This window comes from Hypanus sabinus, chromosome 10 (assembly GCF_030144855.1).
Source record: "Hypanus sabinus isolate sHypSab1 chromosome 10, sHypSab1.hap1, whole genome shotgun sequence".
In the NCBI taxonomy this organism is placed as follows: domain Eukaryota; kingdom Metazoa; phylum Chordata; class Chondrichthyes; order Myliobatiformes; family Dasyatidae; genus Hypanus; species Hypanus sabinus.
The window spans coordinates 160,343,249-160,359,355 of record NC_082715.1 but is presented as its reverse complement, the minus strand read 5'-3'; the positions used below and the strand labels follow the sequence as shown (position 1 = coordinate 160,359,355).

The 16,107-nt window shown below is 43.2% G+C and overlaps 1 protein-coding gene across 2 annotated transcripts in view; it reads left to right on the top strand.

Annotated features, from left to right (window-relative positions):
• Nucleotides 1-16,107, top strand: part of si:dkey-91m11.5 (PH_BCR_vertebrate and RhoGAP_Bcr domain-containing protein) — a 406,087-nt gene that overhangs the window by 142,522 nt on the left and 247,458 nt on the right. For both annotated transcript variants that reach the window (XM_059983343.1, XM_059983342.1), the window contains exons 5-6: nucleotides 8,432-8,539; nucleotides 13,181-13,241. In XM_059983343.1, coding sequence (XP_059839326.1) covers nucleotides 8,432-8,539; nucleotides 13,181-13,241 — 169 coding nt within the window. The remainder of the gene's footprint in view (nucleotides 1-8,431; nucleotides 8,540-13,180; nucleotides 13,242-16,107) is intronic.

Here is a 16,107-nt window from a genome sequence, read left to right as displayed (position 1 = left end):
ACACTTATAGATCCACGTCCTCTGAGCAGCATGTTTGCTGTGCCTTCAACCCCGATTCCAGCTCCTCAACTTTCCTGGTATTGGTAAACTGTTACTGAGACAAGTTTCAGGGGTACGCATTCTAATGACACCGCTGTTTATGTTTCCCATTTCTTTTACATTTGGGGAACGTTGGAATTTAAAGGGGGAGAAGTGTTGTAATGTGAGCATTCTAAATATAAATTAATATCAATTAGGATTATGGTAATATAGCAATACTCCCGCTACGGAAGCTGTTTGTAAAGAGATTGTTTCTGGGGTTGTGGGGTTTTCCTTCCGGTCTTTTCTGCCTGGTGCGCATTGGTGAAAACCTGTGTATGCGAATATCGTTTTACCGTTCTAGATAAAGTTGTTCCTTTTTGGCATCAATTTGTCAAGTGGTCCTTTTTCAAAGTAGAAGTTACTACATATTTGTATCAAAAGGTTTACCAGGCATAATGTATTTGTGTATTTATTTTTCTTTTTTTTTTCGGGATCTGCTGGGAAGGTCTCAAAGATTGACAGGTTGATCGCAATAGACTGGTTGGCGACCACTACTGTAAAGTGTTGTGCTAACCACTACGCTACTGTGCCAAGATGAAGGGAAGTTGAGTTTATTGCCACATGCAAGAGTATATTTATGCATACGTGCAATAAAAAACTTAGTTGCACTGGCATAACAGGCACATAGCATCAGATGTACAAGAAAATCTATAGATGCTGGAAATCCAAGCAACTCACATAAAATGCTGAGGGAACTCAGCAGGCCAGGCAGCATCTGTGGAAAAGAGTGAACAGTCGACATTTTGGGCTGAGACCCTTATCAGGACTGGAATTTATTAACCCTGACTTGCCTCAGGATAGCAGACACTTTCTCCTCTGTAATCTGTACAGGGTCTATGAAGTCCGTGCCAATTTGTCTCACTTCTAATGACTCTGTGTCTGCCTCCTGAGTAAATACTGATGCAATAAATTTATTTACGATCTCCCCCGTCTGTTTTGGTTCCACACATGAATTACCATTCCGGCCTCCTGAGGACCAATTTTGTCCCTTGTAATCCTTTTGCTCTTAACATATCTGTCTAATCCCTTAGGAATCTCCTTCACTTTGTCTGCTAGAGCAACCTCATGCCTTCTGTAGCCCTCCTGATTTCTTTCTTAAGTGTTTACTTGCATTTATTATACTCCATAAGCTCCTCATTTGTTCCTACCTGCCTCTACCTGCTATCCACTTCCTTCTTTCTCTTAACTAGGGCCTCAATATCTCCTGAAAACCAGTGTTTCCTACACTTGTGATCTTTACGTTTTATTCTGACATGCTTCCCACTTATGAAGTACACATTTGTCAGAAAACAGTCTGTACCAATCCACACAACATGCAAAACGCTGGAGAAACTCTGCAGGCCAAGCAGCATCTATGGAAAAGAGTACAGTCGATGTTTTGGGCCAAGACCCTCGAGCAAGACTGGAGAGAAAAAGATGAGATGTAGATTTAAAAGGTGGAGTGTGGGGAGAGAAAAAAACACAGTGTTAGGTGAGACGGGTAGGAATGAAGTAAAGAGCTGGGAAGTTGATTGTTGAAAGAAATACAGGTCTGGAGAAGGGTGGAATCTAATAGGAGAAGACAGAGGCCATAGAAGGAAGAAAGAAGGGGGAGGAGCACCAGAGGGAGGTGATAGGCAGGCAAGTAGATAAGGTGAGAGAGAGAAAAGGGGAGGAGGCACTTTGAAGGGGATGAGAAATCGATGTTCATGTCCCAATCCCCACTTGAATGATCATTTCTGGTACCATCAAAATTGGCTTTTCTCCAATTTAGGATCTCAACCTGTGGAGAAGACCTCTCTTTTTGCATATTTATTTTGCAACTAATGGCACTGTGGTTACTAGATACAAAAGTGTTCCCCTACACAATTTTCTGTCACCTGCCCTGTCCCATTTCATAATAGTAGATCCGGTATTGCAAGCTCTCTCGTTGGGACTTCTACATACTGATTAAGGAATCTTTCCTGAGCACATTTAATAAACTCTATCCCATCTAGTCCTTTTGCAGTATGGGATTCCCAGTCACTATGTGAAGAGTTAAAATCATCTCCTATAACAACCCTATGTTTCTTGCAGCAGTCTGCGATCTCTTTACAAATTTGCTCCTCTAAATCCTGTCTATAATATAGACAGGGTGGTCTATAATATAATCCCGTTAATGTGGTCATACCTTTCTTATTTCTCAGTTCCACCCATATAGCCTCACGAGATGAAGTTCCCCCGTCTGTCCTGACATTTCGCTAATTAGTAACACTACCCCTTCTTCTTTAATCCCTTTCACTCTGTCACAACTAAAACAATGGAACCCCAGAATGTTGAGCTGCACGTCCTGCTCCTCCTGCAATCAAGTCTCACTAAAATCTTTCCCATGATGCTTCTTGCATTGAAGTATATGCAGCTCAGGGCATGAGTCACACCATGCTCAACCTTTTGACTCCTGGGTCTGATATCTTATCAACATCTGTCTCCACAACATCTCCACTAATTGTTCTGACACTCTGGTTCCCATCCCCCAGCAACTCTAGTTTAATCCCCACCATGCAGCAATCCTGAGATCACAATCCTGGATTTAATTTAGCACCTAATTCCATGAACTCCCTACACAACCTTGTCACTTGTCCTACCCATGTCATTGGTACCTACATGGACCATGACCTCTGGCTGTTCACCCTTCCACTTAAGGACTCGATCGAGACGTCCCAGATTCTGGTACTCAGGAGGCAACATACCATCTGGGAATCTCGTTCTCACCTACAGTACTTGCTTTCTGTTTCCCCAACTAACGATTCCCCTATCACCACAGTGTGCCTCTTCTCCCCAATTCTCTTTTGAGTCAGAGAGCCAGACTCAGTGGCACTCAGCGATCTGACTGCTGTGATTGTCCTCTAGGTCATCTCCCCCAACGGTATTCCAAGTGATATATCTGTTGTTTGGGGTACGGCCACAGGGATGCACTACACTGGCTCCTTAACCCCTTTCCCCTTCCTGATTGTCGCCCAGTTTCCTGTGTCCTGCAGCTTGAGTGTAACTACCTCTCTGTATGTTCCATCTATCACCCCTTCAGTCTACCAAATGATCCAAACTTTATCCAGTTCCTGATCCAGCTTCTTAACATAGACTGACAAAAGCTGCACGTCTCACCTTCTTTTTGCCAATCACCTTTCCAGCTCTTAGCTTCATCCCACCCCCTCCAGTCTTCTCCTGTCATTTCGCATTTTCCCCTCCCCCTCCCACTAATTTCAAATCTCTTACTATCTTTCCTTTCAGTTAGTCCTGACGAAGGGTCTCGGCCCGAAAAGTCGACAGTGCTTCTCCTTATAGATGCTGCCTGGCCTGCTGTGTTCCACCAGCATTTTGTGTGTGAGGCTTGTTTAGATGTTCTTTTGCAGACTTCTGATGCTGAATTTTGTAGATGACGTAGGAAAGGTTTTCTTCTGATGACTCTTCCATGAAGGTCATATTTGTGCAGGTGTCGCTGCACAATAGAACAGTGCACCACCACTCCAGAGTCTGCTAAATCTTCCTGAAGGTCTTTTGCAGTCAAACAGGGGTTTTGATTTGCCTTTCTAGCAATCCTACGAGCAGTTCTCCCGGAAAGTTTTCTTGGTCTTCCAGACCTCAACTTGACCTCCACCGTTCCTGTTAACTGCCATTTCTTAATTACATTACGAACTGAGAAAACGCTTTGCTATCTTTTTATAGCCTTTTCCTGCTTTGTGGGCATCAGTTATTTTAATTTTCAGAGTGCTAGGCAGCTGCTTAGAGAAGCCCATAGCTGCTGATTGTTGGGACAAGGTTTGAAGCGTCAGGGTATTTATAAAGATTTGAAAGTTGCATCTCTTGGCCTTTCCTAATGATGAATGTGAACAAGCCATAGCCCTAACAAGCTAATTAAGGTCTGAGACCTTGACAAAAGTTATCTAAGAGCTCAAATCTCTTGAGGTGCCCTAACCTTTGCATGGAGCTGCTTTCCTTTTTTTCCACTCTAAAATTGTACAAAACAAAAATAATACACTAACCTTACTTAAAATGTTGAAATGAATGTTTCATCTTTAACTTTATGACTTTTGGAGATCAGTTCATCTTCTACTCACTTAGCTATTCACAGTAACGGAAATTTTGATCAGGGGTGCCCAAACTTTTGCATGCCACTGTATATGGTGACTGTTACCTAACTGCTCACCCCTGTAAGGTCAGTCACCTGGCCAGGCTCATTACCAGGTTCAGCGTGGCCCTTTCACTGGACTGTCCACAGAATTGAATTGAAAATACGCTTAGACGAAGATGTTAACTCTCCTGTCCTGATAATCAGTGGGATCATCAGTTGGTCTGCCACCTGTCCTCAGGAGTTTCAGCCCACTTATGATCAAGACTCCCTCGAGGTGGTGGGCCAGCAGTGCTAACGCACCACCTCCCAATGGTGAGCTTAACAACTGGGCATCTGCCTCTATCAGAGTTGTTGGTCGCTTCCTTCCAACAGATAGTCTACTCTTCAGGTGTCTATGCAGCTACTGAAGAGTTTACAAAAGATGGATATACTGTCCGACTATCTGCCCCTCTGGACGTACTTAGTTCACACCCATGATGATCCTGCCTCTGCTGCCTTAGCTCCAGCCCTGCTGGTTGACTTGGTCTCTCTTCTAGTGAAGCCAAGGTCACGCAGCCACTTCTGGAAAGTGAACGCAATAAAGCCACGGCACCCTACTTCGAATGGACAGCATGAGACCTTCCACCCTCTGTCTCTGCACTCTGATCTTAATTCTGCATACTTGGTTAACTTGCGCTCATGGGCTTCATCAATGTTGTCTTCCCAGGCGACTGTGAATTCACCAATAGCCACTTCTCTACTGGTGTCAGACCAGATGATTATATATGGACGCAATTTGCTCTGGGAAACTGCCTTTCCCATCCAGGTCGGCCTTGACAAACCAGGCATTGGCTGAACAAAGTATGCTTGATCATGGGCCTGCGCTGTACACCCTTGACTTGGAGCTTTCTTTCACAAATGATCTGCGATGTTCTGTGCATGAGATGTTTTCCGGGCATGAGATAAGTTGTGCTGCTGTATTCTTCTCCACCGCTTCTGTTACAACTTTGAGAACGTTGTTATGTCTCCCAAGTGTACATGCTGCTGGAAAGATTGACCCTGCATGCACTCAAGATATGCTGAAGTGTTCCCTTCTCACCACAAACAGCACACCTGTCTGTCTTATCTTCATACCAGGTGCTGAGGTTGGCAGGTGTTGGGAGTAGGTCATACTCTGCTCTGCATAGAAAAGAAATGCGTAGTGGTTCCATCTGCCACAGGACATTTGAAGATAGATGTTGTTGTTCAACAGTTTCCCACCAGGTCCAAGCCCTTGTTTGGCCAGGCCAACTGTTTTAGCTAACCTCTTCTCCTCTTCTACCTCTCGAATTTCTTGCATTACAAGCTCATGGTGCTCCTTACCTGTAGAAGATGACCACCACTTGTGGGTTGTCCATCCAGGTCCCTGGTGGCCTAACTGGGTAGCCCCAACCGTCTCCTTGTGCTTCAATCTAGACTCTGCCTCATTAACTGCTACCTGGGCTGACCACTTCCTGCCTGATCTCACATCCAGTTGGGTGTTCTTGATGACAGAGTCTTTTGAGTCTTGAAGCATCAAGAATGATCTTACCTTGGCTACCTTGACCTCTTCAACAAGGGATTGCACTGGGATGGTAAGCTTTGTCTGGCTACTGTGGATTTCAGCATTGGTGAGGCTGCTCGGTACTCCAAGCCACTTCTTCACGTACTTGTTGATCTTCCGTTCCATTGCCAATGTGGGACATTGCCACTTTATAGACAGTGACCACTCTAACACTGGCCACTCCAACAAAGTCTGTTTCACTTTCCCCTGTTCTTTCAAATCGATCCCAATTGCTGATTGGCCTGTGTTCAAAACACCAAACTGCCAGAATTTAATGCCTTAGGTACTCATTCGGAGAATGTGTATGAGATATGTCTTCTCACGGTCCCGATTGCCGATTGAATGCTTTTCAAAATGCTGATCTGTTGTGAATTGATGCCTTATGTATGTAACAGGTGAACCTGAGTGAGCTATGTCTTCTCATGGTCACGATCGCTGATTGACTGCTGTTCAAACTCATTCTAGTTGTGGTACAGCTGTCCTGCTTGTCCAGATCATTTCTGTCCCAGAAGTGATCCCAATGGTCCATAAATCTTCATTTCTCTCTCTACACCCATCTGCCATGTCCTTCTGTTCTTACAGTCACTGACACATGGCTCAAGTATCCAGAAAATTCTCCCCTCAAGATTTTCCTTTTTAAACTCAATACTATTTCCCTATATTCACTCCACAAGACCTCATCACTTTTTCTACCTATATCATTTATTCCACGGCGCATGATGACTTCTGTTGGTTCTTGCGAATGTTCTGCAGCTGCTCAGAGTCATCCTTAACTCAACCATCAGGGAGACAGTACAGAGTCCCTTTTGTGGCCTCAAAATTTCCTGTCTGCCCCTTAACTACTTTTTCTCCTATCACTTTGGTTCCCCCCACCTTCACCCTTCCCTGCCATCCTCACAGCCAATTCTGGTGGCATAGACTAGGCTGCTGCTATCTCCTAAATGGTCAACCCCACCCACCCAAGAACATGGAGAATATTATACTTTTTTCAGGGGGTATTCTGCACTTTCTGCCTGTGTACCCTCGCCTACTTCATGACCAACAGACAACAATCAGTAGGAAAAAGCAGAAAAACCTCCTCCACAACATCCTCAACACTGTGCCCCACAAGGCTGCAGCATCATTCCCTTACTCCTTATACACTCATATGACTGTGTTGTCCAACTTGCTCTAACTTCATTTATGAATTTGTAAATGACAGCAGTATGGTGGATCAGATTTCAAACAACAATGAAATGGAGAACAGGAAAAGGGAAGAGAGTTTGTACCATGTTGTCATGACAACCTTCTTTCCCTCAATATCAGCAAAATCAAAGAGTTGGCCATTGACTTCAGGAAATGGGGCAGAACTCATTCTCCTGCCTGTTTCACTTATGCTGAAGAAAGAATGATTGAGACCTTCACCTTCCTCAGTATAAGTATTACCAACAATTTGTACTGATCCAGCTACGTGGACTCAATGAGCAACAAGTGCTTCAGTGCCCTGCTTTCTCAAAAGGCTGAGAAAATTCAGCATGTCCTCATTAACATGCACCATAGTAAACATTCTGTCCTGATGCTTCACGGCTTGGGATGGAAAATCTGGCGAAGACTCCAGGAAATTTCAGATTTGAGTGCAAACCATTGACTTCCTACTGTCTCTGGAAAGCAGTGAGTTACCTGTGATATACTTTCCCTGTACCTAACACTATATTCTGCTTGATCTTTTCTCTTATGTTTGTATTTATGTATGAAATGATCTACCTGAATTTAGTACAAACACAAAAATTTTCCAGATGTTAGTATATGTGACATTAATAAACCAACCATTTGGTCAAGAAAGTTCTTTTGCAGAGCGTTCAAGATGAGGTCTTTGTGGGAGAAGCCAGGGAGTGGCTGTGGATGAACGCCTCTCTGACAGGAGGCCTGTGACTAGCGGAATGCTGCAGCGCTGGGTCCATTGTTTGTCATCTATATCAACGGTTTGAATAATGTGGTTACTAGATCTGTAAATTTGGGGATGACACCAAGATTGGGGGTGTAATGGACAATTTTGGTCCCACTAAGTGAGGAAGACTATCAGATGCTTGCAAGCTTGATCTGGACTAGCTGGAAAAATGGCAGATGGAATGTAAAGCAGACAAATGCGTGTGAGGCGTTGCGCTTCGGCAGGACCAAGCGGGGTAGGTCTTACACTGTGAGCAGTAGGGCACTGAGGAGTGTGGTAGAACAAAGGGATATGAAAATACAGGTCCATAATTCATTGAAACTAGTGGCACAGGTAGAGTTGTCAAGAAATCTTTTGGCACATTGGCCACAAAAGGCTGTCATAATCACCCTACTCCAGCAGTGAGCTGTGCAGTATTGTTGGAGATTTCATCCTCCAACAAATAAATTGTTTAGTTTAAATGAGTATATAAAATCACAATTCTTATTTTAGGAAACATCCATCAATGCCTTCAGCCAACATTTAATTTCTTGACACCAACAACACCAAGAGAGTAACAAGTCATTCACTCACGCCTTCTGGCTGTGAAATTACGTTTGGTGTACATTAGCCACTGCGTTTCTCAAATGTAGTGGGAATAATTTACAGTATATGGAAAGCAGGTCATTGATTTTGGAAAGGTTTGTGATGTCAGAAATGAGTTCACCTTTATTTCTAATTGACACTCGTGTAGCTGAAAGCAGCATATTTCTAAATCTGTTCTGTTGTTTTGCAGGCCAGCCAGCTTGGCGTGTATCGAGCCTTTGTGGATAACTATGAAGCTGCTGTTGAGACAGCAGAGAAGTGCTGTCAAGCTAATGCTCAGTTTTCTGAAATATCAGAGGTATTGTCTTCAACAAATTCTTTGACGAATACGTAATGCAAAACAAAATTAACCCATGAACTGAACAAGTATTTTTTATTAGCACAGAATGAAATTATTCAGTCTTTTTCATCATTGCACTGGTGGCGTAGAGACAGTTCCTTTGGCTCAACTCGCCCAAGTCAATCAAGATGCCCATCTAAGCTAGTCTTCAAAACCTTGCCTCTCCATGTACCTGCCCCAAACACCAAACTCACATTATTCCAGTCAGTAATAGTAAATGTGATTCTGATCCTGTCCTTTGATACAACATTCGAAAGTTGCTCAATAGACTGATTAGAAAGGCTGGCTCTGTTATAGGAGTCAGACTGGACACTGGTAGAACAAAGGACGCGATGGAAATTCCTGACAATTCTGGTCAACGTTTTTCACCCTCTGCATACCACCTTGGCTGAACAGAGGAGCACTCTGAGAAGTAGACTAAGACAAAACTGCGCTGCTCCAAAGAGCACTATATGGGGTAATTCTTACCCTCAACCATTAGGCTCTAAAAGAGTCAACCTATAGCCAGGGAAGTGATGATAGCACCCCCACCACCCCACCCCGGTTAGACTGTTTGAGGTAATTTATTTTTTTATTCTTCCTTAATCCTCTTCTAATATTTGTATATCTGTGTACTTGTAATTTACTTTGGGATCAATAAAGTATCTGTCTGTCTAACCTGTCAGCTCTACTCAATACCAAATGCTCAAGATCACATAATTGACTTGTGGGCGAAACCTTACATAGTCCAAAATCATTTACAGTTAATAAATGTACCTAAACTTTTCCTTCGTATTGTTAGTGAAAACTGAAGTTTCTGACTGCTCATAATCAACCTGTGGTCCAAAGTACTCTTTACATTTTCAGCAGAATAGAATGTGTTATCATTTCAAAGTTGTTCTTTAGCTGAAATTTTGCGAAATGGGGAGATAAGACAGTATGGAATTTGCCTCACCTCATCACCGTGAGGTGACTGGATTGACACTTGGCAGAAATATATTGACTTCTGGCAGTGCTGTCTTATATTGTTGAAGGAAATGGAACTTTCTACATTGATACCCAGTCTTTGTTATCTTATTATCTTCTTATTATAACTGTGACCTTATGGTGATGATGCTCACACATGGTATTCAGTATGGAATTCTAAGATTTGGATAAATTTATATCCAAATGATATAAAGTGATAAATTTATGCCAACAGATTGTCCAAAGGCTTTTAGGAACAGTTTTTTTTGTGTGAACTGTTTAGTTCTAATTATAAAAATATAAGATTAGGAAATAAGCTTTTGAACTGACAATTAAAAAAAACCCTTCCGATAGGGAGTCTGTTTGGTCTGCAGCTGATGTGGGAAGTTAGAGTGCCAGAAGATGTACATATTGAACAAATGCGTGATCAGTTACCAGCTCCAGTTAGAATATATTGGGTAGTTTCTATAAAAATTTTGTTGGTAGTGTGGAGTGTTACCGGATACGGCGGGACCAAATCAGTAGATGTTCAAAAAGCCCAGTAAATTCTGTAATAGCTCAACATTTCAGTTAAAACGTCCTTAATCAGAACTGGAAAAATGTGAAAATAGACATGGCCAGAATGGAAGGTGTGCCTGTGATAGGGTAAAGACCAAAATTGTCAAGGTAAAAGGTGCATTTAAAAACTGGATACAAGTAAAAGAAAAATAAGTTGAAAAAGTTGTCAGAAGTAGTTGAAGTAGAAATTCTATGGAGAGAAGAAGAGTGGTTACCTGAGATATGGAGACAGGAAATCCAGAGTGGGAGAGGAATGGAGAATTAAAGTAGCAGGTGACTAGAGGCATAGTATAGAGGAGAAACCAAATGTAGATTGCGTGACTGTTTTGCAGAGGACTTTTTCCAGTTCATAATGGCAATCCTTCTGGAAACCCGATCAATTCCCTCTTCCCCTCCCAGTCTGACTTCCCTCTTCAGACTCCTATTTTGTACCTACAGTGCCTTACATAAATTCAAGGAATTTTCCATCCAGGCATGTAACAGTTTAATATTGTATTCAATGAAAAGGTAGTCACTTTTTTTTCTCCAAAGATGTGATGGTATCTTTCTGTTTCTGTTTGCTCCCCGTTTTCATATTTTAAAGATATTCCCTCTGTTTTCTCCATCCATGTCCCTTCAAGATTCACGTTTATTAGTCGCATGTACATCAAAACATACAGTGAAATTCAAGCAACACACACAAAACGCTGGAGGCACTCAGCAGGCCAGGCAGCATCTATGGAAAAGAGTACAGTCGACGTTTCAGGCCAAAACCCTTCAGCATAACTGGAGAGAAAAGGCAGAGGTGTAGATTTGAGAAGTGGGGGAAAGGGAGAGAGAAATAGCAGACAGGTGAAACTTGGAGGAGGAAGGATGAAGCAAAGAGCTAGGAAGTTGATTGGGAAAGAAAGACATATCAGAGTGGGAATGGGAAGTGGAATAAAAATAGGTGGTCACGGGGAGATCCCACTTGTTCCGGTGGATGCTCGGCAAAGTGGTCTCTCAATCTACGTTGGATCTCACCGGTGTACAAGAGGCCACACTGGGTGCACCTGACACAGCATATGACCTCAACAGACTCAGGTTTTGGACCCTGAATGGTAGTGAGGGAGGAGTTGTAGGGGCAGGTGAAGCATTTGTTCCTCTTGCAAGGGTAAGTGCTAGGTTAGCCTCCAACCTGATGGCATGAACATCATTATCACAAATTTCCAGTAATGCTTCCACCCCCTTCACCATTTTCCATTCCCTTGTACCTCTCTCATGTTATCTCTTGCCTGCCCATCACCTCCCTCTAGTGCTCCTCCCCCCTCCTTTCTTCCCTCTTTAGTGGCCTCTGCCTCTTTCACCAATCAACTTCCTAGCTCTTTGCTTCATCCTTCCCCCTCCAAGTTTCACCTATTGCCTGCTATTTCTGTCTCCCTTCCCCCACTTTTCAAATCTACTCCTCAGCTTTTTTTTCTCCAGTCCTACCAAAGGGTTTTGGCCTGAAACGTCGACTGTAATTTTTTTCACAGATGCTCCCTGGCCTGCTGAGTTCCTCCAGCATTTTGAGTATGTTGCTTGGATTTCCAGCGTCTGCAGATTTTCTCTTGTTAGTGAAATACATAGTTTGTGTTAACAACAACAGCTAAGGGTGTTCTGGGTCAGCCTGCAAATGTTGCTGCACATTCTGGTGCCAACAATGCATAGAACACAGCAAACAACAAAACAATAACAGCAAGAACAAGCCCTGTTCCTCCCTCCCATCCACAGTCCTTTAGTCATTTGCAGTTTAATACATGGTGGTTTTCTCTCTTTTCCATTTCTGGTGAAGGTTCCTTGAACTGAAACATTGAATGATTCTCTCTTCATAGCTGCTGCTTGATTTGTTCAATACTTCAGCATTTTCTCTTTTTGTTTGTGTTGTTATTGATGGTGGTGGATTGAATAATGTTGGTTTCATAGGTCAGGGAGTATGGTTGTGTCTCGCCTTGTGCAAATTGGTTCTTTTTGGTACTTACATGCAGTTTTCTGTGGTCTGACTGAAATGGTAACAATTATGCTATACTAGAATGATATGAAAGTTTATCTTTATCTTTTCTATCCCCCCTCTCATATTCTCGCTTTCTCTGGCCTGTGCTTCTACAGGCCAATTCATAACTTAAATAGTCTGACATTTCCATTAAAGTTAATTTCCATTAAAGTTAAATTCAATTCTATGTGTATCCACTTGTGCTGTCCATTTAATATAGAACATAGAATAGTACAGCACTTTACAGGCCCTTCGGCCCACAATGTTGTGCTGACCCTCAAAACCTGCCTCCTATATAACCCCCCCCCCCCCACCTTTAATTCCTCCATATACCTGTCTAGTAGACTCTTAAATTTCACTAGTGTATCTGTCTCCACCACTGACTCAGGCAGTGCATTCCACACACCAACCACTCTCTGAGTGAAAAACCTTCCTCTAATATCCCCCTTGAACTTCCCTCCCCTTACCTTAAAGCCATGTCCTCTTGTACTGAGCAGTGGTGTCCTGGGGAAGAGGCGCTGGCTGTCCACTCTGTCTGTTCCTCTTAATATCTTGTACACCTTTATCATGTCTCCTCTCATCCTCCTTCTCTCCAAAGGGTAAAGCCCTTGCTCCCTTAATCTCTGATCATAGTCCATACTCTCTAAACCAGGCAGCATCCTGGTAAATCTCCTCTGTACCCTTTCCAATGCTTCCACGTCCTTCCTATAGTGAGGCAACCAGAACTGGACGCAGTACTCCAAGTGTAGCCTAACTAGAGTTTTATAGAGCTGCATCATTACATCCCGTCTCTTAAACTCTATCCCTCAACTTCTGAAAGCTAACACCCATAAGCTTTATTAACTACCCTATCTACCTGTGAGGCAACTTTCAGGGATCTGTGGACACGTACTCCCAGATCTTTCTGCTCCTCCACACCGTACTCTGCCTTGGAGTTTGTCCGTCCAAAGTGTACCACCTCACACTTCTCCGGGTTGAACTCCATCTGCCACTTCTCAACCCACTTCTGCATCCTATCAATGTCTCTCTGCAATCTTCGACAATCCTCTACGCTATCTACAACACCACCAACAGCACCATTTAATGTGCTTTTCTTTTTATTTTAGAATTTAAAGGTCAGGAACACCAAAGACATAAAAGATCAGAACACAAAGAACTCTCTCGAAGGTAGGACATTCCAGTTTTACGACTTGAAATTTTGGCTTTGGAAGCATGTTGGTTCTGTTAATTTTTTTTAACACTCCAGGTAAGAAGTGAGTAAGTTAACAGGACTTTCTGCTCAGCAATAAGCATTTCTTATTTTGCATTCTGGGGAGCACTAGATTTGGGTATTATGACTAAGTCAACGTACGGTAGTGTTGTCAGTCTCAGTGAAATGGTGCTGCATGAACCATAAGGGAGAACATTTGAAAGACTGAATATTGAAGGACACTGACAGTGTTGAGCTACAGAGTTTCGCACAGCATAAAAATTGGAGCTACAGTTCACCATGTCCATTCTAACCATCAAGTTCTCATGAATCTCATTTGCTAGCACTTGGCATGTAGCCTTCCGTGCCTTGGCAATTCATCTGCTCATCTAAGTAACTCCTAAATGTTGAAAGAGACAAAGGACTCCAACTAACCTTGGTGAAAAATTCTTCTTGAGATCCTCTCTAAATTTCCTACCTCTTACCTTAACAAATGCTTCTGGTCATGGACACCTCTGCCAAGGGGACACATTTCTTGCTAGCTACCACGTGTCTATCCCTCATAATTATTTATATCTCAGTTAAGTGCCTCATTTTCCTGCCCCACTTCAAGGAAAACAAAACAGCCTTTCCAGTTTTCCACATGTCTCAAACACATCTTCCTAAGCCACATTTTATCGAATCTTCACACTACCTTCTTCAGTCCTAGGTTACGGTGATCAATTCTCCAGCTGTAGCCCTATCTGTGTTGTTTAACATCGTATTAAAACTTGCTAGTTCTTATATTCTGTGTCCAGGCTATTGAAGGCAAGTATTGAGTGCATTATCTTCTCTTCCAGTGTTCCAGTGCTGTGCCTTCAGGGACTTTTGAACATGTACACCAAGGTTCCTTTGTTCCTCAGTAGCTCCTGCGATCCAACCATTTGTTATCTTGATCCTAGAGTGCAAAGTGCACTCTAGCTCTCAAAGTGCAATACATATTTCCGGGTTACGTTCCACGTGCACTTGATCTGCTTATCTTAACAATTTACCAATGTAGTTCTGGAGTTGAGGACAATTTCTGCACTTCACTCTGCATCTGTGGAAAAGAGTAAATAGTAGATGTTTTGGGCCGTGACTCCTCATCAGGACTGGAAAGAATAGGGAAAGAAGCCAGAATTAGAAGATGGGGAAGGGGAAGGAGTACAACCTGGAATTTGATTAGTGAAGCCATGTTGAGGGGGAAGAGAGGTTGGAGTGAGAAGCTGGGAGCTGATAAGTGAAAAGGTAAACCACTAAAGAGGAAGGAATCTGCTGGCAGAGGAGAGTGCCGCCAGAATGAAAGGGAAGTGGGGGAGGATGCACAGGGGGACATGACAGGCAGGTGAGGAGGAGAATAGGTAAGAGGAGAGCCAGAGTGAGAAATGGAAGAAGAGGGAAGGGGAGGGGGCAAAAGAATTACCAGATGTTAGAGAAATCAATATTCATCCCATCAGATGGAGGCTGCCCAGATGGAATATGAGATGTTGGTCCTCTAACCTGAGAATGGCCCCATCGTGGCAGTAGAGGAGGCCTGGGTAGAGATGTTGAAATGGGAATGGGGAGTGGAATTAAAATGGTGGGCCTCCGGGAAATCCTGCTTCTTGGAGATGGAGCGAAGGTGCTCAACAGGGTGGTCCCCCAGTCTGTGTCAGGTCTCACTGACGTAGAAAAGGCAGCATCCAAAGCATTAAGTGCCGTAGACGACCCCAGCAGATTTTCAGGTGGATTGTTGTGTCACATGGAAGGACTGTTTGTGGCAACAAATGCAGTGGAGATGAAGGAATTAAGAAAAGGGAATGGCGTTTTGACAGGTGAGAGGGTGGGGAGAGGTATAGTGAAGATAACTGTGAGAGTTGGTAGGTTTATAAAAGGTATCGGTAGATAGTTTGTTTCCAGAGATGGAGGCAGAGTGATGGAGAAAGGGGAGAGAGGTGTCAGATATGACCCAAGGGCAGGGTGAGAGTTGGAGGTAAATTTGATGAAACTGACGAGCTCGGCATGGGTCTTGAACCATGACCTTCTGATCTTATCACCAAAACAGTTCAGAATGAGGTTTATTATCACTGTCTTATACGAAGTGATATTATTTTGTAGCAGCGGTATAGTGCAAAGACATAATATTATTATAAATTCCAAAATAAACAGTGCAAAAAATTAATGGGTACGTACAATTTTCAGAAACCTGATGGCAGAGGGGGAGAGGCTGTTTCTGAGTCATTGAGTGTGGGTCTTCATGCTCCTAAACCTCCTCCCTCCCTCTTGCCTTTAAAAAGAGGAAGGCACGCTTTGGATGGTAAGGATGCAAACTTCTTCAGTCACTGCTGTTGAAGAGGTCCCTGATGGTGCAGAGGGTTGTGCCCGTGATGGGGCTGGTGGGGTCGACAACCCTCTGTCACCTCTTAGGATCCTTTGCATTGGAATCTCCGAGCAAGGTGCAGTGCAACCAGTCAAAGCCATCTCCCCCTACACATTGTTGGAAATGTGTAGGCATCTTTGTTGGCCTACAAAATCTCCCCAAGCTCCTGATGAGGAAGAGCCACTGGCATGTACAGTTTGTTGCCTTGTGCAATTGATTGTCCACCCTATTGGGTGCGTTCTTTCACTGATTCTATTATGATTTTACTGAGTATGCCCACAAGAAAATAAAACTCATATATCGTGACATATATGTACTTTAATAATAAATTTACTTTGAAATTTTGAACTTTCAGTTGGGTGCAGGGCAGGTGTCAGAATTGTAGGCACCCAGGAAATTAAAACATTTCACTCTTTCCACTCACCTCTGACCCCTCAATGAGGATGGGTGCATGTCCCTGTACAACA